Source organism: Podarcis vaucheri (genome assembly GCF_965113315.1).
Source record: "Podarcis vaucheri genome assembly, chromosome: 1".
Taxonomy (NCBI): Eukaryota; Metazoa; Chordata; class Lepidosauria; order Squamata; family Lacertidae; genus Podarcis; species Podarcis vaucheri.
The window spans coordinates 6,782,809-6,810,756 of record NC_138759.1 but is presented as its reverse complement, the minus strand read 5'-3'; the positions used below and the strand labels follow the sequence as shown (position 1 = coordinate 6,810,756).

The following is a 27,948-nucleotide window of genomic DNA, read 5'->3' as shown; positions in this document are numbered from 1 at the left end:
GCTTTGAGTTCATAGGCTGGAAGCTTGTCATGCCCATTGCAGAAGATAGCAAAGAGCGCTTGAAGTGGGGAGGCATGGTCAGGGACTGGCTGGGTACAGGGAGAAGAGGGATTGGAGACTGACATGGAAGGAGGGATCAGTGAACCAGGAGAAACAGCTGAGAGACGAGAGGAAGAGGCAGGACGAACTGCAGGACTGAAGAGTGAAGAATGGGTGCAGGAGGAGGGAAGGAGAGGTCAGTCTGGGGTAGAGTCAAGGGCTTCCACAGCTCCTCCTCCTGCTCCCATTGTCTCCCAGGACCAGGAGAGGACTGAAGAGAGAGGAGCAGAAACAGGTTGCATGCAGCTCTGTGGCAGCAACTGCCTCGTCAGGTGCGCACCTAGGAGAAGCTGAGAGACTTAGGTGAAAGGTAAAGGATGCGGGTGGCGCTGTGGGTTAAACCACAGAGCCTAAGCCTTGCCGATCAGAAGGTTGGCGGTTCGAATCCCCGCGACGGGGTGAGCTCCCGTTGCTCGGTCCCTGCTCCTGCCAACCTAGCAGTTCGAAAACACGTCAAAGTACAAGTAGATAAATAGGTACCGCTCTGGTGGAAAGGTAAACGGTGTTTCCGTGCGCTACTCTGGTTCGCCAGAAGCGGCTTAGTCATGCTGGCCACATGACCCAGAAGCTGTTTGCCGGCTCCCTTAGCCAATAAAGCGAGATGAGCGCGCAACCCCAGAGTCGGCCACGACTGGACCTAATGGTCAGGGGCTCCTTTACCTTTAAAGGACTCCTGGACGTTTGAGTCCGGTGAAAGGCAACTATGGGGTTGCGGCGCTCATCTCGCTTTCAGGCCGAGGAAGCCGGCGTTTGTCCACAGACAGCTTTCCGGGTCATGTGGCCAGCAGGACTAAACCGCTTCTGGCGCAACGGGACACAGTGATGGAAACCAGGGTGCACAGAAACAGCATTTACCTTCCCACCATAATGGTACCTATTTATCTACTCGCACCGGCATGCTTTTGAACTGCTAGGTTGGCAGGAGCTGGGACCGAGCAACGGGAGCTCACCCCGTCACGGTGATTCGAACCACTGACCTTCCGATAGGCAAGCCCAAGAGGCCCGGTGGTTTAGACTACAGCGCCACCCAGTAGGACTGGCGGACAAGCCTTCTCCTAGCTTTGTAAGGGTACTTTTGATAAGAGTTGATTCCTCACTGTTTCTTGACTGTTAGTGCCGTGGCAAGAATCCCTCGCGTCCTTGTAAGGCTTGACTTCCAAAAAAGAGGGGCATCGTGGGCGAGACCTTCCTCCTCTCACCCGAGGGGTCCTCCTTCGACATTTCAGCATGCTCTCTCACTCATGCACAGTGAGCGTCGATGAAAACACCGGCGCGGAAAATGAGGGACTCACAGATGCTAATCTCACCGCGGCGGAATAATAGAGTTTTCATTAAGACTCGATAAAGGGAAACCAAACTGATTCCTTGGTGGGCCACAAAAGTAATTATCTCCCTCGTAACTTTCCCCTGACGCACGTGGCGCAGAATGTAAATCAGGTGAGAGAAGAGAAGGAAGGAAGGAAGGAAGGGGCCTTCCCACATGGAGAGCTTGCTTTGCTCTCCTGCAGGTCGAATTTTGCTCCTCTCCTCCTTCAAAGCATTAAGATAGCAAGGAAGTGTGCAAGGACTTGCCTTATACAGCGCCGACATCGATGCAGACCCAACGGCATACGCGACCCCGATAATCGAATCGCCCTGGAAACCATCTGCGTACGCCATCATGACGATTCCAGTGATGGCCATGATTGCAGCAACTATCTGCGTAATCCACAAAGAAAGAAATTTAGAGCAATTGTGTCACTCGTAAAGAGATGCTGTGAGGTTTGTCGGTTGGTTTGTTCATTACATTTGCATACCGGCCTTCATCCTTAGATCTTAGGGCAGTTCACAACGTAAAAAAACACAACATACTTAATAAAAATAAGAATATGAACACAGCAATAACCTCCCCCTCAAAAAAACCCCACATTTAAAAGGGCATATAATGTTAATCAGCCAAACGCCTGGTGGAAAAGGAATGTTTTCACCTGGCACCTAAAAATATAAAAGGAAGGCCCCAGGCAAGCCACCCTGGGGAGAACATTCTCAAACTAGGGGGCCACCACAGAAAAGGCCCCGTTCTTGTGTTCCCACCCCCTGGACCTCTTGGAGATGAGGAACATGAAGAAGGGCCTCAGAAGATGATTTTAGGATCTGGGTAGGTTCTTATGGTGAGAGGCGGTCCTTGAGGTATTGAGGTCCTGAGCTGTTTAAGGCTTTATAGATCAAAACCAGCACGTTGAACTGGTTCTCTCTCTCTCTCTCTCTCTCTCTCTCTCTCTCTCTCTCTTAATTTCCCTCTGAATAGGGGGCTCTGAGTGGGGACAGACCACCATAATGGAATAGTGCTTTACAGGACTCCCTAAGGAAAGTAATAGCTAAATAAAATTAAGAACAGTAACAATTAATTGCACGTTTCCTCAAAATCCAGTTGAAACTATTCAGCTTAATTCATTCAGCGAAATGGATGAACTTCATCCTGCGATACTAGCTTTGCAAAGTCTGATAGTCACCCTGGTAACCCCACTGCCCATTTTGGGACACCCCACCACCCCACCCGGACTATGGGGACAACAACGGGGTTGTCTTGGTAACAGTATACCTGAAGGAGCGTCTCCACCCCCATCGTCCATCCCAGACACTGAGGTCCAGCGCTGAGGGCCTTCTGGGGGTTCCCTCACTGCGAGAAGCCAAGTTACAGGGAACCAGGCAGAGGGCCTTCTCGGTGGTGGCACCCGCCCTGTGGAAAGCCCTCCCACCAGATGTCAAAGAGAACAACAACTACCAGACTTTTAGAAGACATCTGAAGGCAGCCCTGTTTAGGGAAGCTTTTAATGTTTGATGCATTACTGTATTTTAGTGTTTTGTTGGAAGCCGCCCAGAGTGGCTGGGGAAGCCCAGCCAGATGGGCGGGGTATAAATTAATAATAATAATAATAATGATGATGATGATGATGATGATTATAGCACATCCCCTCTTTTCATAAAATTCGGTGAAGGGACTTTTTCAGGAAGAACTCTCTGACAGTAAGAGCTGCTTGACAGCAGAAGCTGAATGGCAATTTCTGTCATGGATGCTTTAGCTGAGATTCCTGCCTTGCGGGGCTGGACTAGATAACTCTTTGGTGTAGCTTTCCAACCCCACGATTGTGAGGAGATTTCACCCCTCCCATACCCAAGAATCTCCTGACCATCTCCTGATGATCTCTGCTGACTCCACAGAGAAGAGGAGGTGTGTCCTGCCTATTAACTTATTCTGCCCAGCAACATATCTGTGTGTGAGAGAGAGAGTCAGTCAGTCAGTCAGTGTATCGGAGAGAGTGAGAGTGTTAGAGATCCTAGAGATAAGATTGCTGCTAAGAGCAGCTGCAGACTCTGTATATAGTTTTGTATCATAGTTGTAGTTATAGAATAAAAGGAAGATATTTTACAGAGCTGCTCTCCGAGTGGTTTATACTCTGCAAGACTCTGCAAAACTCTGCTGCGCAACGACTGTATTGTTGAGACAGTGAATCCGGTGCTCTCAGCTCTGAGCTGTGAGTCCACAGCACTGTGACCGTTTCCTGCGAGAAGGAGGTCTCTGGCGGTGCTTCCCAGCTCGCCTAGCCCAGTCGGGGTTGAGGTGCAAGAGTCCAGTTGGTGCACTGGCTCTAGGGCGATGCTGACATCGGTTGTGGGCCCAGTCGTTGTTCCAGTCGTCTGACCTGGCGTTGTTCCAGTCATCCCAAGCGTCCTAGTCGTCCCAGTCGCCAGAGGTTTCTGTTGCTGATTGCCGGACGGTGGAACGGACGCTGCATGCTGGACTGATTTGTGGTGCCCAGAAGCAGAGCTGTTTTGGAGCAGAGTATTCAAGCTGCCGCTGTTGCTGTTGCTGCTGCTTGATTTATGGAGGTATGTTGCTGACTGCCAAAGGAAGAAGATAGCATCCCTGTTTGCCTGTTAATTGCGCTCTGAGTGGGAGAGAGAGTGGCTGAAGGAGTCAAGGCTTTATCTGTGTTGCACGAGGGAAGTGTCTTGCTCTAAGTAATAGCAGACATGGCCTGTGCACATTCTGGCCAGATGGCTCTGTCCTTTCCTCTGCTCACGCCTGAAACCTATGGAGTTTGGCAAGTAAAGATGAAAGCGCTTTTACAGAGGGAAAAGCTATTTCACACGATAGAAGATGACCCTCCAGATAAGGATGATGATGATTGGGCTGAATGGCATGCTGCAGATATGAAAGCCCGAGGGACAATTGTTTTGAGTGTTTCAGACCACTTGCTGGTGAACTTAGAGGGTCAAGAGACTGCACAAGCTGTTTGGCATAAGTTGAGAGATATGCATCTGAGGCAGAATGCTGGTTCCAGTGTGATTTTCTTTAAGAAGCTGTGCAGGCTGCAGTTGGAGAAAGGTGGTGATTTGCCTAGCCATCTATCTCAATTAAAGCGTCTCAGACAGGACCTTGTTCAGCGAGACCTGGCTATTTCAGAGGCTGTATTTGCAATGCTGATGATCAATAGCCTAGATGAGTCTTATGATGGAGTGGCTGCCCAGATTTCTACAATGCCTTCTGACCGGCTAACAGAAGATTATGTGTCTAGCGTGCTTCTGAATGAGTGGGATCGCAGACAGGCTGTTAGAGAAAGCCGGGAAAACTGTGCTGTTAAAAATGTGCTTGAAAATGTGCCTAAGTCTTCAGCAGGGGAAAGTGAAAGTGAAACTGCTGCTGTTAAAGCTTTGAAACTGAAGCGGTGCTTTTCATGTGGAGCACAAGGCCATTTGAGTTTCCAGTGCAAGAAGTCTTCAAAGAAGAAGGGAAACTTCAGAGGCAGAGGGGGAGGAGGAGGAAATCCCCAAGCACCTGCTACTTCAAAGGCCTTGATCTCTCGCTGTTCCAGTCAACGTGGGCGGAGTTTCTTAGTGGTCGACTCTGGCTGTTCAAACCACGTGGCCAAAGATAAGAATCTCTTTGTTCAGCTTGAGAAGCAAGAGAAAGAAATTCATCAAGCAGATGGGACAGTTCTCACGAGTGTGGCTCAGGGAACTGTGTTCTTAAAGAGCCTGAATGCAACTATTAAGAATGTCCTGTATGCACCTGATATTCAGGACAATTTGTTGAGTGTTTCCCAGCTTGATCGTCAAGGGTTTAAGGTGGTGTTTGCTAAATCTCGCTGTGAAATTCTTAGAGATGGCAAGCTCATTCTGTATGCAAAATGTGTAAATGGATTGTACCAATTGCCTTTTGTTTCAGGTATAGGCACTGCAGAAGCAACTGAGAAAGAGTGTTGCAATTTATCTGTGGATAAGAATGAGAAGTTGCATGACCAATGTATTCATTATTATCACCGTATTTATGCTCATCTGAATTTCCAGGCTGTGGCAAAAATGCCTGATATGGTTCAGGGTATGAGGTTGAAAGAATGTCCCTACCACATGAAATGTGTTTCTTGTGCAGAGAGTAAGGCAAGGCAAGCTCCCAAAGGTACAGAGTCTGGGAGAGAGGCCAAGAAACCATATGAAGTCATTCATGCAGACTTAGTGGGGCCTCTAGCGCTCTCTAGAGGCAATTCAAGGTTTTTCATGGTTCTGATAGACTCCTATTCAAAATATGTTTGGATCTATATGCTGCAGAAAAAGTCTGAAGCCTTTACCAAGTTTCGCCAGTTTTGTAAATGGCTCAGAAATGTACATAATGAGAATGTACGTTTTCTTTTCACAGACAAGGGTGGAGAGTTTTGTTCAGAAGAGTTTGAGAGTTTTCTTTCTGAACAGGGCATTGAGCATAGGACGGCCACGCCCAGATCACCCTGGCAGAATGGTTTATGTGAGAGAGTAAACCAGACTCTGCAGCAAGGAATCAGAACACTGTTACATGATTCGGGGCTGCCCAATCCTTTTTGGGCCGAAGCTCTTTCGTTTTTCTGTCACGTGTATAACAGGAGGTACCAGTCTAGTATAAATTGCACCCCATATGAGATGCTTCACGGAGGAAAGCCATGTGTAAAGCATTTTAAAATTTTTGGTTCGGAGGTTTGGGTGCACACCTCGCAAGGTGACAAACTGAGCAAGCGTGGAGAACATGGTATTTTCCTAGGATATGAGAAAGGGTCTTATCGTGTTCTGATCACAGACACGAAAACCATAAGGCTGACCAGGAGTATTGATGACAATCCACAATGGGACAAAGTTGGCGTTTTTCAGTGCCATCCCATTTGTGATGATGGTGCAAAAGGGGCAAAGAAAGATAAGAGGGAGGCAAGTGTTGTTGGTGGTGATAATCCTGATGCCAATGTAGTTCCAGATGATGGCACAGATTATCAGAGCCCAAAAGCCTCAGGTGAGTCTGACGCTGACTCAGACTTAGCAGCTTCATATACTTTAGCTCCCCATTCTCCCAAAGAGGAGGAAGCACCAGAACAAGAGGATCAAAGAGTTCTGTGCAGGTCCGAGAGAACAACCAAGGGTGTACCACCGAAAAGGTTTTCTGAAGAGTTTGCAAAGACTGCGGTCACAAGCAACTCTGGTGGGGTTTTCAAACCTAGCATGAAGTGTGCTGAGAGTAGTAGCACAAAACGCTTTATTTATTTCCTTACCTGATATTTGAAGGAAAACGTGTATTTGAGTTCTGAAAATGGTTTGTTCAAATCTGCCTAGTTAGAGATGTCAATTTGCATTTGAGAGGAAGAAATGTGTATGAAGATTTTTCCAGAAGCTGCTTATTCAATGGTATTGTAAAAGTGTGTTATATGCTGGGAAGAGAGATACCTGCAAATATGTTAACCAAGGTTGTAAGCAGAGAACAACTTTTGGAGTGTATATGTAAATTGCAGTTATGTTAAAGATTCTTGAAATGGTCGGATGAAATGGGGGAGGATGAGGAGATTTCACCCCTCCCATACCCAAGAATCTCCTGACCATCTCCTGATGGTCTCTGCTGACTCCACAGAGAAGAGGAGGCGTGTCCTGCCTATTTACTTATTCTGCCCAGCAACATATCTGTGTGTGAGAGAGAGAGTCAGTCAGTCAGTGTATCGGAGAGAGTGAGAGTGTTAGAGATCCTAGAGATAAGATTGCTGCTAAGAGCAGCTGCAGACTCTCAGTGTAGCATTGATTTATGCTTAGAATATTCAGCTCTGTATATAGTTTTGTATCATAGTTGTAGTTATAGAATAAAAGGAAGATATTCTACAGAGCTGCTCTCCGAGTGGTTTATACTCTGCAAGACTCTGCAAAACTCTGCTGCGCAACGACTGTATTGTTGAGACAGTGAATCCGGTGCTCTCAGCTCTGAGGTGTGAGTCCACAGCACTGTGACCTGTTCCTGCGAGAAGGAGGTCTCTGGCGGTGCTTCCCAGCTCGCCCAGCCCAGTCGGGGTTGAGGTGCAAGAGTCCAGTTGGTGCACTGGCTCTAGGGCGATGCTGACAGATTGTTGATTCTATGATTTTTAAGGATATTTTAGATTTAAAAGCAATTTGGGCAAGGCTGCTCCCAAGCCAAATTTGTTTCTGTTATTGGTCTTTTGCAATGGATGAAGGAATGACGGTTTTGGGGGCTAACAGGGCGAGAAGAGTACTCATCAAGGACTTTGTAAGGTACACAGTGTGAATGGGGAGCCTTACGTTGTTGGTGTGTGTTTCTCGACGGTGCAGGCGGCCTCTGAGATCTTGCTAAATCTTTGTCACTTGCCTGTTTATGATAGCACACTGTCATTTGGGTGAGAAATAGAAAGATTCTATCAACGGTGTCTCCGAAAAATGTTACACATCACTTGGGAAGACAGGCGAACTAACACCAGTGTACTGGAAGAAGCAAAGATCACCAGTGTCAAAGCGATGATTCTTCAACATCAACTTCGTTGGACTGGTCTTGTTGTGCTGATGCCTGATTGTCATCTTCCAAAGCAACTACTCTATTTCCAACTTAAAAATGGAAAGCATAATGCTGGTGGTCAACAAAAGAGGTTTAAAGACTCTCTCAAGGCAAATCTTAAAAAATGTAGTATAAACACAACTGGGAAACACTGGCCTGCGAGCGCTCCAATTGGAGAACAGCCTTTACCAAAGGTGTCCTGGGCTTTGAAGACACTTGAACGCAGGACGAAAGGGAGAAATGTGCTAAGAGGTAGGCATGCTTTGCAAACCCTCACCGTGATCAACTCCCACCCGGACATCAATGTCCCCACTGTGGAAGGACGTGTGGATCCAGAATTGGCCTCCACAGTCACTTATGGATTCATTCTTAAAACTGTGTTTATGGAAGACAATCTTACTCAGCTATGAGGGATAGAAGAAGAAGAAGAAGAAGAAGAAGAAGAAGAAGAAGAAGAAGAAGAAGAAGGCATGACCCTGTTACGGAAAAGCAGCAATGCGGGAGCGAGCTGCAGCTGGCTGGAATGCAAAACAGGATGTGATTGTTGGGGACTGTACCCTGGGAACAAAGGGGCAGTCTATTCACTGTGCTGAGCACCGGATGTTAGCTCAGAGTGTCATCTGACCTGTACTGGAAGTACAGGGGTGGAGTTTTATCTCTCTACTGTTGGAGACAGGAAAGTGCAGACGTGTTTCTCTGTACTGCTGCAAAGACAGAAATAAAGACATGTAAATAGATTTCTGTCTGTCTCTTTCCCCTCCCTGGGGAAGCAGGGAGGAGGGAGGAGTGGTGTGTCCCTCTCACGTTGAGTGGGATCGCCGATCGTGACCTTGCCTGTATCCTGCCAGGAGACGCAGACGGGGAGGTCAACAAGGATCTCAAGCCGAGTGCCGGGAAAGTGGCCAGTTACCTCTGATAAAGGCTAGAGAATCCGACAGACCCAACTTGGGCTACATTCTGTGAGAAGGAGACTGCTTCTTGAGGAAGAGCCTTGGAGCCATGAAAACCCAAGAAGAGCCTTCCTGCAGGACCAGCCCATGGTCCATCTAATCTAGCATCCTTTTCTTACAGTGGCCAATCAGATCCCCATAGGAAGCCTGCAGGCAGGACCCGAGTGTGAGAGCCCTCTCCCATCCTGTGGTTTGCACCAACTGATGTTCAGCCACATTACCGCCTCCAAGCAGAGCAGAAGCAACCACGATAGCTTTAGCCTCCGTGAATTTTTCTAACCTTCTTCGAAAGCATTTTAGCACAAATTCATTCTCCAAACACACACATTTCTGCTAAGCAGGTTCCCTTACTAGAATGCCCTTTTGTGCAGGCGTCTCCCCACTTGAGCTCGTGCATAACGCGTGGCACCGCAAAACAATCGAATAAATTGATTTAAAGCTGCAGAAAGCTGCGTAAAGGGCTAGAATGACCCAGAAAGAGCGGGGAAACTGCAAGAATTGTGTGAAAAGTGTGGGGAAACAGCTAGTGATTGCAGGGGCCTTTGCAACTGCAATTCCAGGAGCCTGGTGAGAGTTGGAGTTTGAGAAAGGAGGTTTGGAGGGAGCGATTGTGGTGGAGTTCAGCGGATTTTTAAAAGAGTTTTTCAAGGGTTTCCAAGGGTTTAGAGGCTTTTTAGGTGGTGTTCTCACATATACGCATGGTTCCCAGGAACATAACCCCTGGGTTTGTGGGGAGACGCTTGCATGGTATTTTCACAAAAAAACATGCATTTTTGTATACAGTGGTAAAGGTAAAGGTACCCCTGACCATTAGGTCCAGTTGTGGCCGACTCTGAGGTTGCAGCGCTCATCTCGCTTTATTGGCCAAGGGAGCCGGCGTACAGCTTCCGGGTCATGTGGCCAGCATGACTAAGCCACTTCTGGCGAACCAGAGCTGTACACGGAAACACCGTTTACCTTCCACCAGAGCGGTACCTATTTATCTACTTGCACTTGACGTGCTTTCGAACTGCTAGGTTGGCAGGAGCAGGGACCGAGCTCACCCCGTCGCGGGGTTTCGAACCGCCGACCTTCTGATCGGCAAGTCCTAGGCTCCGTGGTTTAACCCACAGCTCCACCTGTGTCCCCATACAGTGGTACCTCAGGTTAAGGAATTAATTCGTTCTGGAGGTCTGTTCTTAACCTGAAACTGTTCTTAACCTGAAGCACCGCTTTAGCTAATGGGGCCTCCTGCTGCCATCGTGCAATTTCTGTTCTTATCCTGAAGCAAAGTTCATAACCCAAGGTACTATTTCTGGGTTAGCAGAGTCTATAACCAGAAGCGTCTGTAACCCGAGGTACCACTGTACGTTCCTTGGCTGCAGAACCGCACCTCAAAATTCAGAGAGGTGCAGATATTAAAATACAAATGGAACCAAATTTCTCCCACCACACCCTCCACTCCAGCATCCTAACTGCCCTTGGGAAGCCCAGAAGCTGATCTTGAGTACAACAGCCCCTCTCTCCTTGCAGTGCCCCGCAAAGATCTCCCGGCTCCTTCATTCTGCATCGCGGCACAAGAAGGCATCCTCCTTCATCGGCTCATCCCACCGGTTTGCTTATCTCTAGTTTATACGTGTGTTCATTAAAGGGCAGAGTAAATTGGACAGAGAGAACCATGGAATAAACACTGGAGTAGGCAGCTCAAATCGGTTTAATCAACGGATTAACCCACAAAAGCTTTCGTTCAGTTAATTTGCCGCCGGGAGGACAATTTTAACTGGCGAGGGCAAACATTAATTGACGGTGCCGCGAGTTGAAAAGATGCACGGGTTATTTTGGGAGAGCATTTGGGGCTTTGTTGTGCTACGGAAATAGAAATCAGGAACGGTGGCGTTAAAAAAGCCTTTCCTTTTAATACTGATGGGTAGCATTTGCTTCTTAAACAATCCCTTGCAGCACACATCCTTCAATCTTTCCGAAAGGGTGCCTTCTCAGTGGCGGCACCCGCCCTGTGGAACGACGCCCTCCCATCAGATGTCAGGGAAATAAACAACTATCTGACTTTTAGAAGACATCTGAAGGCAGCCCTGTTTAGGGAAGTTTTTAATGTCTTTTGTTTTATTATTTTAAAAAATTATTATTACCATTAATTCTGTTGGGAGGCACTCAGAGTGGCTGGGGAAACCCGGCCAGATATTATTATTATTATTATTATTATTATTATTATTATTATTATTATTATTATTAAATGTGCATAATTGTAACACTATCATTAATTCTAAGGGAAATATTTCCCACCACGTCCTTACTGGCATCGATACTAGATAAAAGGAGGCTGATTAGCCGTATTTCTTCATTTTGTACAATGGCCCTGATCCATACATTCTCAAGAATACCAACACCCACCCCGGTCTTTACAGAGAAGCAACAGGGACCCAGTTCTTGGGAGATCAGGTGAGTGCCTCTGCCCCCCCCCAACAATAAGGGTGAAATTGTACTAGCAATGTCTACAATCCAACATTTACCAGTCATTCTTCCAGTTAGTTTTCCTTAAAAATGTGTTCCTGAGGAGTTAAAGAAAGATACAACCCCAGTTGTATGCAAATAAGTTTGCATTACAGTGGAACCTTGGTTCTTGAACGTGATCCGTTCTGGATGTCTGTTCGACTCCTGAAACCGTTCAAAAACCGAGGCGCGGCTTCCGATTGGCTGAAGGAGCTTCTTGCACTTGGGTGTTTGGCTTCCGAAAAACGTTCCAAAACCGGAACACTTACTTCCTGGTTTTTGGCATTTGGGAGCTGATTTGTTTAACAACTAAGCCGTTTGAGAACCAAGGTAAGGTAAAGGGACCCCTGACCATTAGGTCCAGCCATGGCCGACTCTGGGGTTGCGGCGCTCATCTCGCTTTACTAGCCAAGGTTGCCGGCAGACAGCTTCCGGGTCATGTGGCCAGCATGACTAAGCCACTTCTGGCAAACTAGAGCAGTGCACGGAAACGCCGTTTACCTTCCCGCCGGAGCGGTGCCAATTTATCTACTTGCACTTTGACGTGCTTTCGAACTGCTAGGTTGGCAGGAGCAGGGACTGAGCAACGGGAGCTCACCCCGTCCCAAGGTACCACTGTATATATATACATTTTTAGTGGATTAGTTTTCCCATTGTTGTATCTCAGTTTCCTCACCAGAGGGCAACATTTATGAGACCTTCCTTGTGGAAGAATCACAAGGAAAAGCGACCTGACGGTAAGATTTCTCCATAAAAATGACTCCCATGAATGCAACCCAAGGTTTTCAGAATCTCCTGGGGGCTGTTAAATCACTCAGCTCACCAAAACCATTTCTACCAATGTTGATGCCCCTTCTGGTTATATTCATTGTAAAGACAACATGGCGCATGGCCTACCCACAATGGGGAGCGAGAACGAGAATGAGAGGGAATGGCGGAGGTCATTACCCTTACACCCATGAACCTGTCCTTCAGTACAATCCACGAGAGCAGGAAGACAAAGGCTTTGTTGCAGCAGAACAGGGCCGAGACGTCCGTGGCTGTCAGCTTCTTCAAAGCCAGCAAGTAAAGGTAGTTAGTCAAAGTCCAGAGAATAGAAAAGGGAGCTGTCCTTTTAAGAAAGAGTTTCAGCGTCAGACCATCCTCGCCAAAGATCCGACTGCATTCCCTGCACACACAAGGAAAAAGAAAACAGGAGTCTTAAAATCCAGGGTGTGGACAAACACAAAAAATAAATGTCAAAGTGTGACCTGAGTCCAGCATCTTCCCAGCTTTGCGTTTGCTTGAGAGATGGGCCTTCGATCAATTCTACCCAGGAAGACTCCTCACCATCGTAATGGAACCAGCATGGTGTAGTGGTTTAGAGTGCTGGATTAGGACTTGAGAGGCCAAGGTTTGAATCCCCACTCAGTCTTTATATTTTATATTTATATAAAAATTGGGAAATTCGTGGAAGGGAATTGGGGTCGACCTTAGAAAAGGGTGTAAAGAATGAGTATTGTTGTTTAAATTGAGGTCTATAAGTTAAAATTGGTTAATTAAGATGAATAATAATAAGGTAAAAGTTGGGGACAAAAACTTGCTGAGCTAACTATTGGAATTGGAATACAAGAAGGGGAGGTGTGGGGAAGTCAGGGAAAGATGTTAAAGAAAATAAGGATCTGAAACTATACTTGTTATTTGTGTTGTGCTTGTTTGTGTTTTTGTGTTTGTTTAAACTTTAATAAAAATGTATTTTTTTTAAAAAATGAATCCCCACTCAGTCATGAAACGTTCACTGGTTGTGACCTTGAGCCAGCAAGTGCCTCAATAATAATAATAATAATAATAATAATAATAATAATAATAATAATAATAATTTATTTATACCCTGCCCATCTGGCTGGGTTGCCCCAGCCACTCTGGGCGGCTCTCAACAGAATATTTAAAAACACAATAAAACACCAAACATTAAAAACTTCCCTAAACAGATGTCTTCTAAGAGTCAGATAGTTGTTTATTTCCTTGACATCTGATGGGAGGGATGGTGCCACCACCAAGAAGGCCCTCTGTCTGGTTCCCTGCAACCTCACTTCTCACAGTGAGGGAACCACCAGAAGGCCCTTGGAGCTGGACCTCCATGTCCGGGCAGAACGATGGGGGTGGAGACGCTCCTTCAGGTATACTGAGCCTAACTACCTCACAGGGTCATTGTGGGTATTAAATGAGGAGGGGGAGAACCATGTCAGTCACGTTAGGCTCCCTGGAGAAAATGGCGGGATAGGAATGAAATAAATGATAGGCCTACCTGAATTTTTTGATTGGAGATTGCTTTTCCTGCGCCGTTGCAAGATGCCCGGAGTAATATACTGGGAAAAACATAATGTTCCAGTTTGTGGAAAACCAAGTCATGAAAAACGGGTAATCAAAGTTCTTGTATGTGATTTTCACAATCTGCGTTGTTCCGACCCAGGAGGAGGAGACGGAGAGGATGATCAGAAATCCCCAGACAATCTTGAGGAACGTGGACGTGCAGGACTCGCACCGGGTCTGAACGTGGCTCTCCTGACTGCCATTCTCCCCGTGGCCCTGGGTCCCGTCTTCCCCTGCAAAAAGAGGCAGCGGTGACTGTTAAAGGGGGATCGAGACCACCTCCGATATCTGAAAGGAGGAACCCCCAGGCCACACAGCTGGTATTGAAAAGAGGGCATGGAACCAGATGCATTTGTTGAGTCAAAGCGAGCATCACCAGGCCAGAAAATTCTGGGAATTTGGTTCACACTAGTAACCTGGTTCATGCACAAAGCGAAACCATGGTTGTTTAGCCCAAACGCTGTTTGTTTGGACATCTGAACCCAGCCCAATAGATGAACGATTGTGTGTTTTCTGGCAACAAACCATGACCTGGAGCAATGGTTTGCTGATGACCTGCAGACCGTGGATCACTTTAGCGGTTGTTTGCTGCTACAGCTGAGCCTGACAGCCTTGAGATGGAGGCACAAGGCAAAAGCTGCAGGCTTCTTTGTGAGATGACTTGAGGTTTGCTGAACAAACCATGGTTTAGCATTATGTGTGACTGCCCCCAATGTCTGAAGCCTCTAGAGAAGGCTTTTTGTGCTATGCCTGGGCCCAGAATGGTTCCTGGGTGGGGCAAACACTCTCACTGTATGTTCTGTTACGGAAAAGCAGCAATGCGGGAGCGAGCTGCAGGTGGCTGGAAAGCAAAACAGGATGTGAATGTTTGGGACTGTACCGGGAAAACAAAGGGGCAGTCTATTCACTGTGCTGAGCACCGGATGTTAGCTCAGAGTGTCATTTGACCTGTACTGGAAGTACAGGGGTGGAGTTTGTCTCTCTACTGTTGGAGTCTGATGAGTGCAGGCGCGTTTCTCTGTACTGCTGCAAAGACAGAAATAAAGCCATGTAAATACATTTCTGTCTATCTCTTTCCCCTCCCTGGGGAAGCAGGGAGGAGGGAGGAGTGGTGTGTTCTCCTCACGCTTGTGGAGGATCGCCGATAGTGACCTAGCCTGTATCCTGCCGGGAGTCGCAGACGGGGAGGTCAACAAGGATCTCAAGCTGAGTGCCTGGAGAGTTGCCAGTTTCCTCTGATAAGGCTTGAAGAATCCAACATGTTCTTCATAGATCTCTGCCTGTGGCAGCTGTTCCCCCCTCTGCTGCTTTGCTTGTACGTAGTTCTGATTCCAGGGTTGTTGTGTTTTTTTTTGGAGGGGGGTGTCGGGTGCAGTCAAAATGGCCTCAATGGACCCCTCCCTCCCTGACCAAACCCATCTCCCTTGTTCCGGTCACCGTTTCCTCACCTTCTCCCTCTGAGCCCAATTCACAGCACCACCCCAAAGGAGACCTCAAGGCAAGGAGACAAGGCAGTCTTCCCCCAGACGCCTTCTCCCAGAAGCCTCAAAGTGGTTGACAAAGAGCAATCTGAAATGGAATGCGGCCCCCCAGGTCTGTTTGCCTGGCCCCCAGAACTTTCCCTAGGCCACACCCCTCCTTGGCCACACCCCTTACCCACCCTGCTTTGTGAACTCCTGGAGTGTTTTCCGTCTGACTAGCATATGTCAGTGAACTCTGATGATGATGCGTCCTCCTTGCTTGGATAGAGCATAGAGAAGGCTCTGAGTGAGTCCACACAAAAACCATCCTACTGTACAAAAGCAAAATTTGCATTGCTTGCTCCACCCACTTTCCCCCTGGCCCCTCCCACTGCTAGCATGTGACCACTGACCATCCGGTCGGACATACCGCTTTGCTTCAATCAGTGTGTGCCCCATAACCTCCTGCCGAAATATTGCAACTTTTAACAACAACAACAATTTATACCCTACCCATCTGACTGGGTTTCCCCAGCCACTCTGGGTGGCTCCCAACCGATATTTAAAATACAGCAAAAGATCAAACACTAAGAACTACCCTAAACAGGACTGCCTTCAGATGTCTTCTAAAGTCAGGTACAGTGGTGCCCCGCAAGACGAATGCCTCGCAAGACGAAAAACTCGCTAGACGAAAGGGTTTTGCGGTTTTTGAGCTGCTTCGCAAGACGAATTTCCCTATGGGCTTGCTTCGCAAGACGAAAACGTCTTGCAAGTTTGTTTCCTTTTTCTTAACACCGTTAATACAGTTGTGACTTGACTTCGAGGAGCAACTCATAGTGTGGTAGCCTTTTTTGAGGTTTTTGGTATTTTTGAAGCTTTTCCAAAACTTTTCCGACACCGTGCTTCACAAGACGAAAAATTCGCTAGACGAAAAAACTCGTGGAACAAATTAATTTCGTCTTGCGAGGCACCACTGTAGTTGTTTATAGTGGAACCTCGGTTCTCGGATGTCTCCATCCACGAACATTTCGGAACCCAAACACTGAAAACCTGGAAGTAACTGCTCCCGTTTTGAAACGGTTTTTGGAAGCCAAATGTGCTATGCAGCTTCCATTTAGAGTTTCCCTATTGATTTGAGGCTTCTGCTTTCAGTTTTTGGTTTTCAAACATTTTGGAAGTTGAATGGTCTTCCAGAATGGATTACGTTCGAAAACCAAGGTTCCACTGTATTTCCTTGACATCTGATGGGAGGGCGTTCCACAGGGCAGGCACCACTACCGAGAAGGCCCCCTGCCTGGTTCCCTGTAACCTCCCTTCTTGCAGGGAAGGAACTGCCAGAAGGCCCTTGGAACTGGCACTGAACGATGGGGGTGGAGACGCTCCTTCAGGTATACTGGGCCGAGGCCGTTTAGGGCCTTAAAGGTCAGCACCAACACTTTGAATTGTGCTCAGAAACGTACTGGGAGCCAATGTAGGTCTTTTAAGACCAGTGTTAAAAGGTTTCAGTGGCTGCTCCCAGTGACCACAAATATTCTGGTTGATGTTTCTCCGGTCCAGCTTTCGTAGTGTAACAGGACCCCCCCAGATGTTGATCAGTGGTCGTCTTGGGTACTAAAGTACCCTGCATGAGTTCAAAATTTGGCAACCTCCTTCCTAGTCTTCGTACAGTGGTACCTCGCAAGACGAATGCCCCGCAAGACGAATGCCTCGCAAGACGAAAGAGTTTTTCATTTTTTGAGTTGCTTCGCAAGACAAATTTCCCTATGGGCTTGCTTCGCAAGACGAAAACGTCTTGCAAGTTTGTTTCCTTTTGGATTTTCAATGCATTCCTATGGGAAACCGTGCTTCGCAAGACGAAAAATTCGCAAGGCGAAAAAACTCGCAGAACGAATTGATTTCGTCTTGCGAGGCACCACTGTACTTCCTTCCCAATGGTGAGTAAGGGGGCGCCAGGCTTTGGGAAGGAGAAGAAAGGCTCTGGCAGGGTTCTAAAGCCCTCCCACCTCCTCCCCAAAGCTGGGAGGATGCTAACCAGGCTTTGGGCAGGAGAAGGGAGGACTCTGGGACCCTGCCAAATCCCCATGTCTCCCTCCCAAGGCCTAGAGCCTCAGTTACCAGGCTTCAATATGGCGCCCCCCCCAGCTCAGTGTCTGGTGCAGACCTGTGGTAATAAAAGGGTACCAGTGAGGGTACCCATAGGCGCTAGGTGTGCGCGGCACCCGGGTGCCAGGCTCTCAGGGCCACCAGACCAAGAGTCCAGGGCCCAAGAGTTGAGTCCGCGAAAGAGCCCGCCTGTTAGTCAGAGCACTATGGTGAGCTCTTCTGCTGTGGGCAGAACTGCACCGCGGGTTTGGGGGCAACAGAGCCAGCGAGACGCTGAGGTGGCCAGCTGGCTCCGCGCTCCTGCACACCTGGGACTGGGCAACCTGGGGGGGGGCGCCAGACGGATCTTTGCACCCCAGTGCCGCATATGCTTAAGACAGCTCTGCCTGTGAGGGAAGCATTGCAGAACCACTAACAATAAAACAATAAACAGGGTTGTAATACAATGACTGGGACGTGGGTGGCGCTGTGGTCTAAACCACTGAGCCTAGGACTTGCTGATCAGAAGGTCGGCGGTTCGAATCCCTGCAACGGGATGAGCTCCTGTTGCTCGGTCCCTGCTCCTGCCGACCTAGCAGTTTGAAAGCACGTCAAAAGTGCAAGTAGATAAATAGGTACCACTCCGGCAGGAAGGTAAACGGCGTTTTTGTGCGATGCTCTGGTTTGCCAGAAGCGGCTTAGTCATGCTGGCCACATGACCCGGAAGCTGTATGCCGGCTCCCTCGGCCAGTAAAGAGAGATGAGCGCCACAACCCCAGAGTCGGCCACGACTGGACCTAATGGTCAGGGGTCCCTTTACCTTTACCTAGTACAATGACTATTGCAATCGACACAAGATAATATCACCAGGGCAACTATCTGTAAACAAAATAAACCCCATAAAAATGACAAAGTAGTTTCTTTCCCAAATAGGTTTTGTTTTAGTAAAAGGTAAAGGGACCCCTGACCATTAGGTCCAGTCGTGGCCGACTCTGGGGTTGCGGCACTCATCTCGCTTTATTGGCCGAGGGAGCCGGCGTACAGCTTCTGGGTCATGTGGCCAGCATGACTAAGCCGCTTCTGGCAAACGAGAGCAGCACACAGAAACGCCGTTTACCTTCCCGCCGGAGCGGTACCTATTTATCTACTTGCACTTTGACGTGCTTTTGAACTGCTAGGTTGGCAGGAGCAGGGACCAAGCAACAGGAGCTCACCCCATTGCGGGGATTCGAACCGCCGACCTTCTGATCGGCAAGTCCTAGGCTCTGTGGTTTAACTAAACAATAGCAAATGCAGTGAAACCTCCTTCAAACTGAAGCACATCGTCCTCTTTCTATGCTCCTCCCAATGGAAACATGCAGATGGGGACAGATATACCCCTGCTTTAAGTCGTTTACACACTGTCTTCTCTTGTATATTATTTACTACAAAGCCCGGTGATTAAGCTCTTATGCAATGAAACATCTGATTACAGGAACGACGTCTGAGCACCGAACCACTGATATATCATAAGTGGACTCTTTATTACTGCATTTGCAGTTGTTCAATATAAAATCTATTTTGGAAAGAGAAGAAATGAGCACTGAACCACTGGTATGTTACAAGTAAACCCTTTTTATTCTGTTTGCTATTGTTTAACATAACACCTATTTAGGAAAGAAACTACTTTTGCCATTTTTACGGACATTTATTGTTTGTTTACAGATACAGATGTACCTTGGTTGTCAAACAGAATCCCTTCCAGAAGTCCGTTCGACTTACAAAATGTTCGCAAACCAAGGCACGGCTTCCGATTGGCTGATGGGCCCCAATACCAATAGCCAGAACAGACATCTGGGTTCCAAAGAACGTTCACAAAGCACTATTTTAGTGTTGTTAGCCGCCCTGAGCCCGGCTTTGGCTGGGGAGGGCGGGATATAAATAAAATTTATTATTATAATTTATTATTATTATTCCAGGTTTGTGGGGTTTGGGAGCCAAAACATCTGAGTCCCAAGGCATTCATCAACTAAGGTATGACTGTAGTTGCCTCGGTGATACTATCTTGTGTTGAACAACTAATAAAGCAGAATATTGTGTGTGGGCAGTCCAGTACAGTGGTACCTCGGGTTAATAACTTAATTCGTTCCAGAGGTCCGTTCTTAACCTGAAACTGTTCTTAACCTGAAGCACCACTTTAGCTAATGGGGCCTCCCGCTGCTGCCGCTGCGCGATTTCTGTTCTCATCCTGAAGCAAAGTTCTTAACCCGAGGTACTATTTCTGGGTTAGCAGAGTCTGTAACCTGAAGCGTCTGTAACCCGAGGTACCACTGTATAAATCCAGCACTAACGCATTGTCACCATCGCTTCAGAGACACGTTGCCACACAAAACCACCAGCCTGCAGAGGCCCAAGATCAGATTCAACAGTTTGCCCAAAATGACGTTATTCGTATTGCTGTCTGCCGCAGGTGAAATTACACAACTTAAGCAATCTGCATGATTCGTTATGTAAAATTATGTTGTCACTTCGCTATTCCACCATATTGTTTTCAACGCAAAGGTAACACAGCACACATGAGTGGAGAGACAGCCAACTACGTATCACCTGCAGATCAAAAGCAACAACAACAACAAACAATGAATACCCACTGAGACTCCTTTCCGTTCGGGACATGGGCGCACTTCATGCTTTGCGTGGCGCTCCCAGCTTCAATCCCTGATGCTACCTCCAGTTGAAAAAGTCTCCAGCAGGAAGGGACAAGAGAAACCCTTCTCTCCCCGGAGGCCCTGGAAAACTGCTCCCAGTCGGAGTAGGCCAGAGGTCCCCAGCCTTCTGTGGCGTTGAAAATGTGCCAAGGGCACATTTGGAAATCTAAGAAACTATCACGGGCACCGCAAAGCGCCCATTTCACAGCATGAAAGCTGGCAATAAAGTGGTACCTCACTTTTCAAGTGTCTCGGAAGCCAAATGTTTCGGTTTTTGAACACCAAAAACCAGGAATTAAATGATGTTATTTTTTTCAGTTCCCTTTGCGCCTCACTTTTCAAACGTTTTGGAAGTTGAACAGTCTTCCAGAATGGACTACGTTCAAAGACCTAGGTACCACTGTACTCTGAACCTCCTCGCCCTAAACAATAGATAAAACATCGGCACCCCAAAAAAACAAACAAAACATAGGAATCAAAGCCCGCTACCCCCCCAAAAAACACACACAGGCAGTCACTCAAAATATCCTCCAAAAAAGCAAACAAAAAGACCCACCCCCCAGTCCAACTCTCAATTTTTAACAATCTCAAAAATGGATCCTTCCTCTGGTTTTCTCTCTTCGTTCTCTTCTCTCAGCCTATGAATGAAAGAAAAAGCATCGCTGCTTCGGTGGCAGAACTGAACTGCCTTTCAGAGGCCCCTGGGATCCGGTTTAGCTCCACCTCTGTCCCCGGGGCTCATATGTCCTACTTGAGAAGTCTTCTGCGATGCCACTTGCTCACTGCAAACTTGCAACGTGACATGACACATCTCATTTTGACCAGCCATCCTTCGTACCCGCCAAAAAACAACCCATCCGCAAGAGAGGGGTACGAATCAACCTGGGAGCCCACCATATTTTGGGTTAGTTTCTTTACTCAGGGGTAGTAGATCTCAGGTCCAGGATTCAGATGCAGGCCTCCAGGCCTCTTGCCCTTGGGACTCTTTGCAGGCTATACCCCTCCCCAAACCACACCCCTCGGCGTTCTCTGCCCCCTCCGCAGGGGTCTTTGCCTGGCTGGAATTTGCCTCTGAACTGGGCCTGGATGGAGGACAGAGAACGGAGTGTCTTTCTTCACACAACCTTCCTTCCCTTGCTGTGCCACTCCCAAAATACGTAGGTCCAGTGTAGGGGTCAATGAGAGCTAGCGGATAGAGTTTCGGACCAGGACTTGGGAGGCCTGAGTTTGAATCTCCACTCAGCCATGAAGCTCACTGGCTGACCTTGAGATTGTCACTGCCTTCTCTCAGCCTAACCTACCTCACAGGGTTGTTGTGGAGGATTAAATGAGGAGGCCACCTCGAGCTCCTTGGAGAAAAAAGTGGGATATAAATGCAATTATTTTTATTTTTATATTATTATTATTATTATTATTATTATTATTAGACACAGATGGCACTGTGGGTTAAACCACAGGGCCTAGGACCTGCCAATCAGAAGGTCGGCAGTTCGAATCCCCGCGACGGGGTGAGCTCCTGTTGCTCGGTTCCTGCTCCTGTCAACCTAGCAGTTCAAAAGCACATCAAAGTGCAAGTAGATAAATAGGTACAGCTCCAGCAGGAAGGTAAACGGCATTTCCGTGCGCTGCTCTGGTTCGCCAGAAGCGGCTTAGTCATGCTGGCCACATGACCCGGAAGCTGTACGCCGGCTCCCTCGGCCAATAAAGCGAGATGAGCGCCACAAACCCAGAGTTGGTCACGAGCGGACCTAATGGTCAGGGGTCCCTTTACCTTATTATTATTATTATTATTATTATTATTATTATTATTATTATCATCATCATCATCAATAATAAACTATTCATGCCTTGTTGGGACAGGGAAGGCTTTTTTCAAATTTTATTTTGGTACCGAAGGCACAACAGGAAGCCGTGACGCTCAGGCTACGGGGTGCCTACCTGATCTGTTCTGCCTCTCTCCTCTGCCGTGCCGGCAAAATCCGGAGGGACTTCGACTCTGCAGCTCTAGAATGGGAGCAGCAGAATCTTCAGCGGCAGACAAGGGGGAATGTTGCCTGCGGAGGCCACTCTGCGTGCTGGGGCAGTTGGCTCCCGGCTTGCATCGGACGACAGAGGATCGTGAGGCACCTGGGGAGAAAGAGGCGTGCATCAGTTTGGCGGATAAGCTCCCCAAAATTGGGAGGGCAAAGGACTGGGCCGGTGCAAGCTGGCCTGTTTGGGCAAATGGGGATCCACTCCACCAACCCTCAGCCAGCCCCCCAACCTACCTACCTACCTGTTTACTTACAACCAGCCCAGGGAGCTGTCTTATCAGCCTCCTTCTCCTCCTCCATCTTAGGGCACATGAACACATTATATTTAAAGCACTGTGATACTACCTTAAACAGTTGTGGCTTCCCCTCAAAGAATTCTGGGAAACGTAGATTGTGGCAGGTACTGAGAGTTGTGGGAATGTGGCCTCTATTCCCCTCGCAGAGCTACAATGGGAAGAGGGTCTGGTTGATTAACCTGTCTGGGAACTGTGGCTCTGGGATAGGACCCTCAACAAACTACAGCTCCCATAATTCTTTGAGGGTGGGCATCATGCATGTGACCTTAGTGTTGCCCTTGTAGAACTCAGCGGGGAGGAAGGTGGGAGCAAAACTAGAATTAGTTGACTCTGGCCTCAAGCCTGTCATTGGTAGAGTTGGTATGTCTGCCTCCCACTTTACCAGTCCAATGGGCACCAGCTACTTGGCTAATATTGTCCTCTATCAAATCAATTTTGTATGTGTAAGAAAACTGTCCACCTGAAAACAAACCGCCGTCAATTGAAGTGCCACAATATGGTAACTCATGGACCAGAAAACACTCTTATTGCATCATCTAGAACCAAAACAAATCAGAAGAACATTTCTACAAAGGCATGCAATTGTGTGTGTATGTGATTGTGCATGTGCATGTGCAGGACAGCCTCTGCCCGTGTGCAGATGACAACAGTGAGCCTCACGCTAGCTCACTTGAGTCCTTTCCACCGGCCTTCTCAACAAGGCAGATAAGTCACACTGTGGGTGCGATAGTCAAGTTTGGGAGGTACCCCAATGGCCATGTTTGTAAAGGGGCAGGCAATGCAATCATAAAGAAGAGAGGTCTTCTCAGCACTTCCAGGAGTCCTTTTCCTCACGGTGGACAACCTTGGCCAGACTTGCTTGAGGACTTCAATATCCAAAGATATGGTCTCAGCTCCAGAATTATTATTTTCATGAAACATATTCCACCCTGAGAAGCAAGAGCTGGGAGCCACCATCCCATGGTGGTTTACCTAGAAAGCACCCTCTCACAGTCTTCTGGTGATGGCAGCTTTGACCCAGGCGGAATTTCCCATTTTCCCATGCTGGGAAGTATCTCAAGTATCTTTGCTGAAGTTGATGCCATTTGCTCAAACTGGTCCAGGGAGTCCTTGCTAGACACATCTGACAGGTTAGGTGGGGACATCAGCCTGGAATGATGGCATCGTCCACGGCAGTTGCCTCTTCTCATTTTGGCAGATGCATTTTGAGGTTACAGCAGAGAGGGAGGGTGGTAGCTCAGAACCCAACCCAACTACTCCAGTCCCCTTTCTTACTCAGACTGAACATTTGCAGCATCTAATGCTACAAAAGCATATGAGTTGCAGAAGAAGAAGAAAAGGTTGCTACCGTATGTAAAGGTAAAGGGACCCCTGACCATTAGGTCCAGTCATGGCTGACTCTGGGGTTGCGGCGCTCATCTCGCTTTATTGGCTGAGGGAGCCGGCGTACAGCTTCCGGGTCATGTGGCCAGCATGACTAAGCCGCTTCTGACGAGCCAGAGCAGTGCACGGAAACGCCGTTTACCTTCCCGCCGGAGCGGTGCCAATTTATCTACTTGCACTTTGACGTGCTTTCGAACTGCTAGGTTGGCAGGAGCAGGGACCGAGCAATGGGAGATCACCCTGTCACAGGGATTCGAACCGCTGACCTTCTGATTGGCAAGTCCTAGGCTCTGTGGTTTAACCCACAGCTCCACCTATGTCCCTGGTACTGTATATAGCGGAGAGCAAAATATGTTTTCCAAAGTTATAGATGAGTCAGTCTCGTGCAGCAAAAGCCAAAGAGTGTTGTGACTAGGGATGGCAGCAGATTACCGGACTTTTCGCTCTATAACACGCACCCGACCATAACACGCACGTATTTTTTAGAGGAGGAAAATCCGTAGGCATGCTACCCGTAGGCATTTCCTCCATAACACGCACAGACATTTCCCCTTACTTTCTAGAAGGAAAAAAGTGAGTGTTATGGTGCCAAAAATACGGTAAGTAGTGATATATATATATATATATATATATATATATATATATATCTCACATGTGATTTTAACCAATATAAACATACAACAACAACAAATTCAAAATCCAAATATCGAGATTACTCTGAATCTCCTGACTTCCCCCATCTCTTCCATGGGTCCTAGTGATAATATTTACAACTGCATACCAATACTATCCAAGTTTTATCCTTCAAAATTATCCATAGTAAAGTAAAGGTAAAGGGACCCCTGACCGTTAGGTCCAGTCGTGGCCGACTCTGGGGTTGCGGCGCTCATCTCGCTCTATAGGCCGAGGGAGCCGGCGTTTGTCCACAGACAGCTTCCAGGTCATGTGGCCAGCATGACTAAGCCACTTCTGGCAAACCAGAGCAGCGCACGGAAATGCCGTTTACCTTCCCACTATTTATCTACTTGCACTTTGACGTGCTTTCGAACTGCTAGGTTGGCAGGAGCAGGGACCAAGGAACGGGAACTCACCCTGTCATGGGGATTCAAACTGCCGACCTTCTGATCAGCAAGTCCTAGGCTCTGTGGTTGAATCCACAGCGCCACCCATGTGGTTAAAATCCTGCTAACATTTTAACCTTCTCAGTAGATTCAGTTCTCAATGACAGATAAACCTACCTAATAATTCGCACATTCCAAAACAGAAAGAGAACTGAAACACAGGGTCCAACTCAGATTTCCTAGGAACTCTCTACCATCAGAGAAAATGTCCTACTGAACACAGCAGGCCTTACTTCTGTACAAAATATTATTATTGTTATTCTTATTCTTATTGTTAGTATTTGTATACCGCCCTATACCCGTAGATCACAGGGCGGTTCACAACCTAAAATTACAATACCAAAACCGCAAAATACATAATTAAAAATCAGAACAAAGACAAACCAATAATCTGTTTGCACTCACTGATCCGCCCACTTTTGCCACTGGCCCCGCCCACCATGTTGTGGCCCCTGAAAGGATATCCAGAACGGAATGTGGCCCCCGAGCGCCAAATGTTTTCCCACCCCTAATCTAAATTATAGCTGGTGCTCATAAATTCGGCACAAGAAAACCACTTCATACAAAAGGTCCCTTAATGCTTTTCTTAACCAGTGAGAAATTTTACTTTCTTGGGCTCCATGATCACTGCAGATGGTGACAGCAGCCACGGAATTAAAGGACGCCTGCTTCTTGGGAGAAAAGCAATGGCAAACCTAGACAGCATCTTAAAAAGCAGAGACATCACCTTGCCTACAAAGGTACGTATAGTTAAAGCTATGGTTTTCCCAGTAGTGATGTGTGGAAGTGAGAGCTGGACCATAAAGAAGGCTGATCACCGAAGAATTGATGCTTTTTGAATTATAATGCTGGAGGAGACTCTTGAGAGTCCCATGGACTGCAAGAAGATCAAACCTCTCCATTCTGAAGGAAATCAGCCCTGAGTGCTCACTGGAAGGACAGATCCTGAAGCTGAGGCTCCAATACTTTGGCCACCTCATGAGAAGAGAAGACTCCCAGGAAAAGACCCTGATGCTGGGAAAGATGGAGGGTACAAGGAGAAGGGGACGGCAGAGGACGAGATGGTTGGACAGTGTTCTCGAAGCTACCAGCATGAGTTTGACCAAACTGTGGGAGGCAGTGGAAGACAGAAGTGCCTGGAGTGCTCTGGTCCATGGGGTCACGAAGAGTCGGACACGACTAAACAACAACAACCCTCTCAGTCAATTTTATCACCTCTGCCACTCGATTTACCAACCCTTAAGGATAGAGGTGACACCCTTTTTGTGCCACCAGTTTTTCCCCAGCCATCAACATACAGTGGTACCTCCGGTAACATACGCTTCAGGTTACATACGCTTCAGGTTACAGACTCCGCTAACCCAGGAATAGTGCTTCAGGTTAAGAACTTTGCTTCAGGATGAGAACAGAAATCGTGATCCAGCGGCAAGGCAGCAGCAGGAGGCCCCATTAGCTAAAGTGGTGCTTCAGGTTAAGAACAGTTTCAGGTTAAATACGGACCTCTGGAACGAATTAAGTACTTAACCCGACGTACCACTGTACTCTGCACATGCTCTCCTGGGAGGGTGAAAGACAGGAACAGTTAACCATACAGGGTACCAACAGGCAGCCACCTCTGTCCAATCCATAAGCTTCTCGTGTCTCTGCAGGGAGGTGGCGTTCCAAAGCTTTTCTTACATTATCAGGTATTATTAATCAGCACTATTAATCATCAGCTCTGTTGCCGCCACTCAGCAGTCTCACATCCCTGTAACATCCAGCTACACCCTGATTGGGCAGGAATGCTCCAAATCAAATCTAGGCTTTCTTTTCCTCCCTCCCTTCCTAAAGGGCCAAATCTAGACTTGGTCTGCGAAGGCTCCTTGCATAATTGAAAGAGACGGCCACCATTTACCTCGAGAATTGCAGGTGAAACGTGCAGCATCAGAATTCAGCCCACAAAGGACTTGGCAGAAAGGTTAGGCTACCTGGCTGCCGGAGTCGCAGCTGATTTATTTATTTCGCCCCTTTCACGACCAAAGTTGTCTTCAATATTTAAAAAAATCCAACGTCGACGTTTTTGCCAGCCTGTTTTCTTAATCCCCTGTCCCCCAAAGAATGGGGAGCTCTGACCAGCTCTTTATCGTCTTTAATTCGGTGACACTGCTCGATCGGGGAAACTATTCTTCCCAGATGTTTGAGGAGCGACAGCTTATCAATATTTCATCCTACAGCAGCTGCGAAGCTCCGAACTGTCTCCTTTCAGACTGACACAGCTAAGTGTGCTGCCAGGATGTGCTTTGACCCTCAAGGTGAACCGATGCATTCTGCTAAATGTTCCGAGGGCGTCATTTATTTATTTCTCCCCGAACAGAAGTGCAGCCTGGTCCAGAGGTTCCTGAAGTCGCCTGGCAGTTTGTATAGACAAACGAGAAGGCAGCCAAGGGAGAGGAGAGTCCGAGATGCGGAAAATGCCTCTGAAACCCAGTTTCTGTGCTTCGCGAAAGCTGTTTTGTCTGCCCACCCCAGTATTTTCTGCTCTAACAGAGATCTTTCCTTGAAGACTGATGCTGGTTCTGGAGGCGCCACAAATTGGACCTTCTGCAAGCAAAGTGTGTGCTCTCCAACAGAGCGCTGGACCGTCCCCACACAGGCCATTCACCTTACAGGTTTGCAGAGTTTCGATCAACACTGCGTTGTGAGGTTACAATAAGCAGTGACTAGAGAAGGAATGACCTCTGGGAGGAGCACAGAGAGAAGAAACGCCGTGGTGCATGTGCAGCAGCACAACCAGACGCCTTCATCTGCCCCAGCTGCAACAAAACATGTCTTTCCTGTATCAGTCTCTACAGCCACAGCAGGCGCTGTAACTCTCCAACAGTTTGCGTTTGACTTCATCCCCAAAGGCACACACCTCCATTGCCAACAACAGAGGATCGCAGAATTGTGTCAAACCCTCAGAAAGTTCTACCAGATGTTTAGTCGGAATTTACTTTCTTTAAACTTGAATCCATTGGTTTGGGTCCTGGTCTCAGGAGCAGGAAGAAAAAAAACAAGTTTGTTCCATCTTCCATGCGACAGCCCTTGAGATATTTGAGCAAGTCCAGCTATGAAGTAAGCTGGCTCCTCTTTCTTACCACAACATGGGAAGTAAGTTTAAAATTATAATTTACTCACATTGATTAGCAATG

General features: G+C 47.6%; 1 protein-coding gene across 2 annotated transcripts in view; it reads right to left on the bottom strand.

Moving 5' to 3' along the window:
- Window positions 1–27,948, bottom strand: part of SLC35F4 (solute carrier family 35 member F4) — a 159,654-nt gene that overhangs the window by 6,178 nt on the left and 125,528 nt on the right. The window contains exons 2-5 of one of the 2 annotated variants that reach the window (XM_082218834.1): window positions 21,884–22,072; window positions 13,652–13,949; window positions 12,313–12,532; window positions 1,672–1,797 (exon numbers count right to left, since the gene is read on the bottom strand). In XM_082218834.1, the coding sequence (XP_082074960.1) occupies window positions 1,672–1,797; window positions 12,313–12,532; window positions 13,652–13,949; window positions 21,884–22,072 (833 nt within the window). Of the gene's footprint in view, window positions 1–1,152; window positions 1,798–12,312; window positions 12,533–13,651; window positions 13,950–21,883; window positions 22,073–27,948 lie in introns of those variants that run through there. The other variant, XM_082218833.1, reaches the window with a different exon arrangement.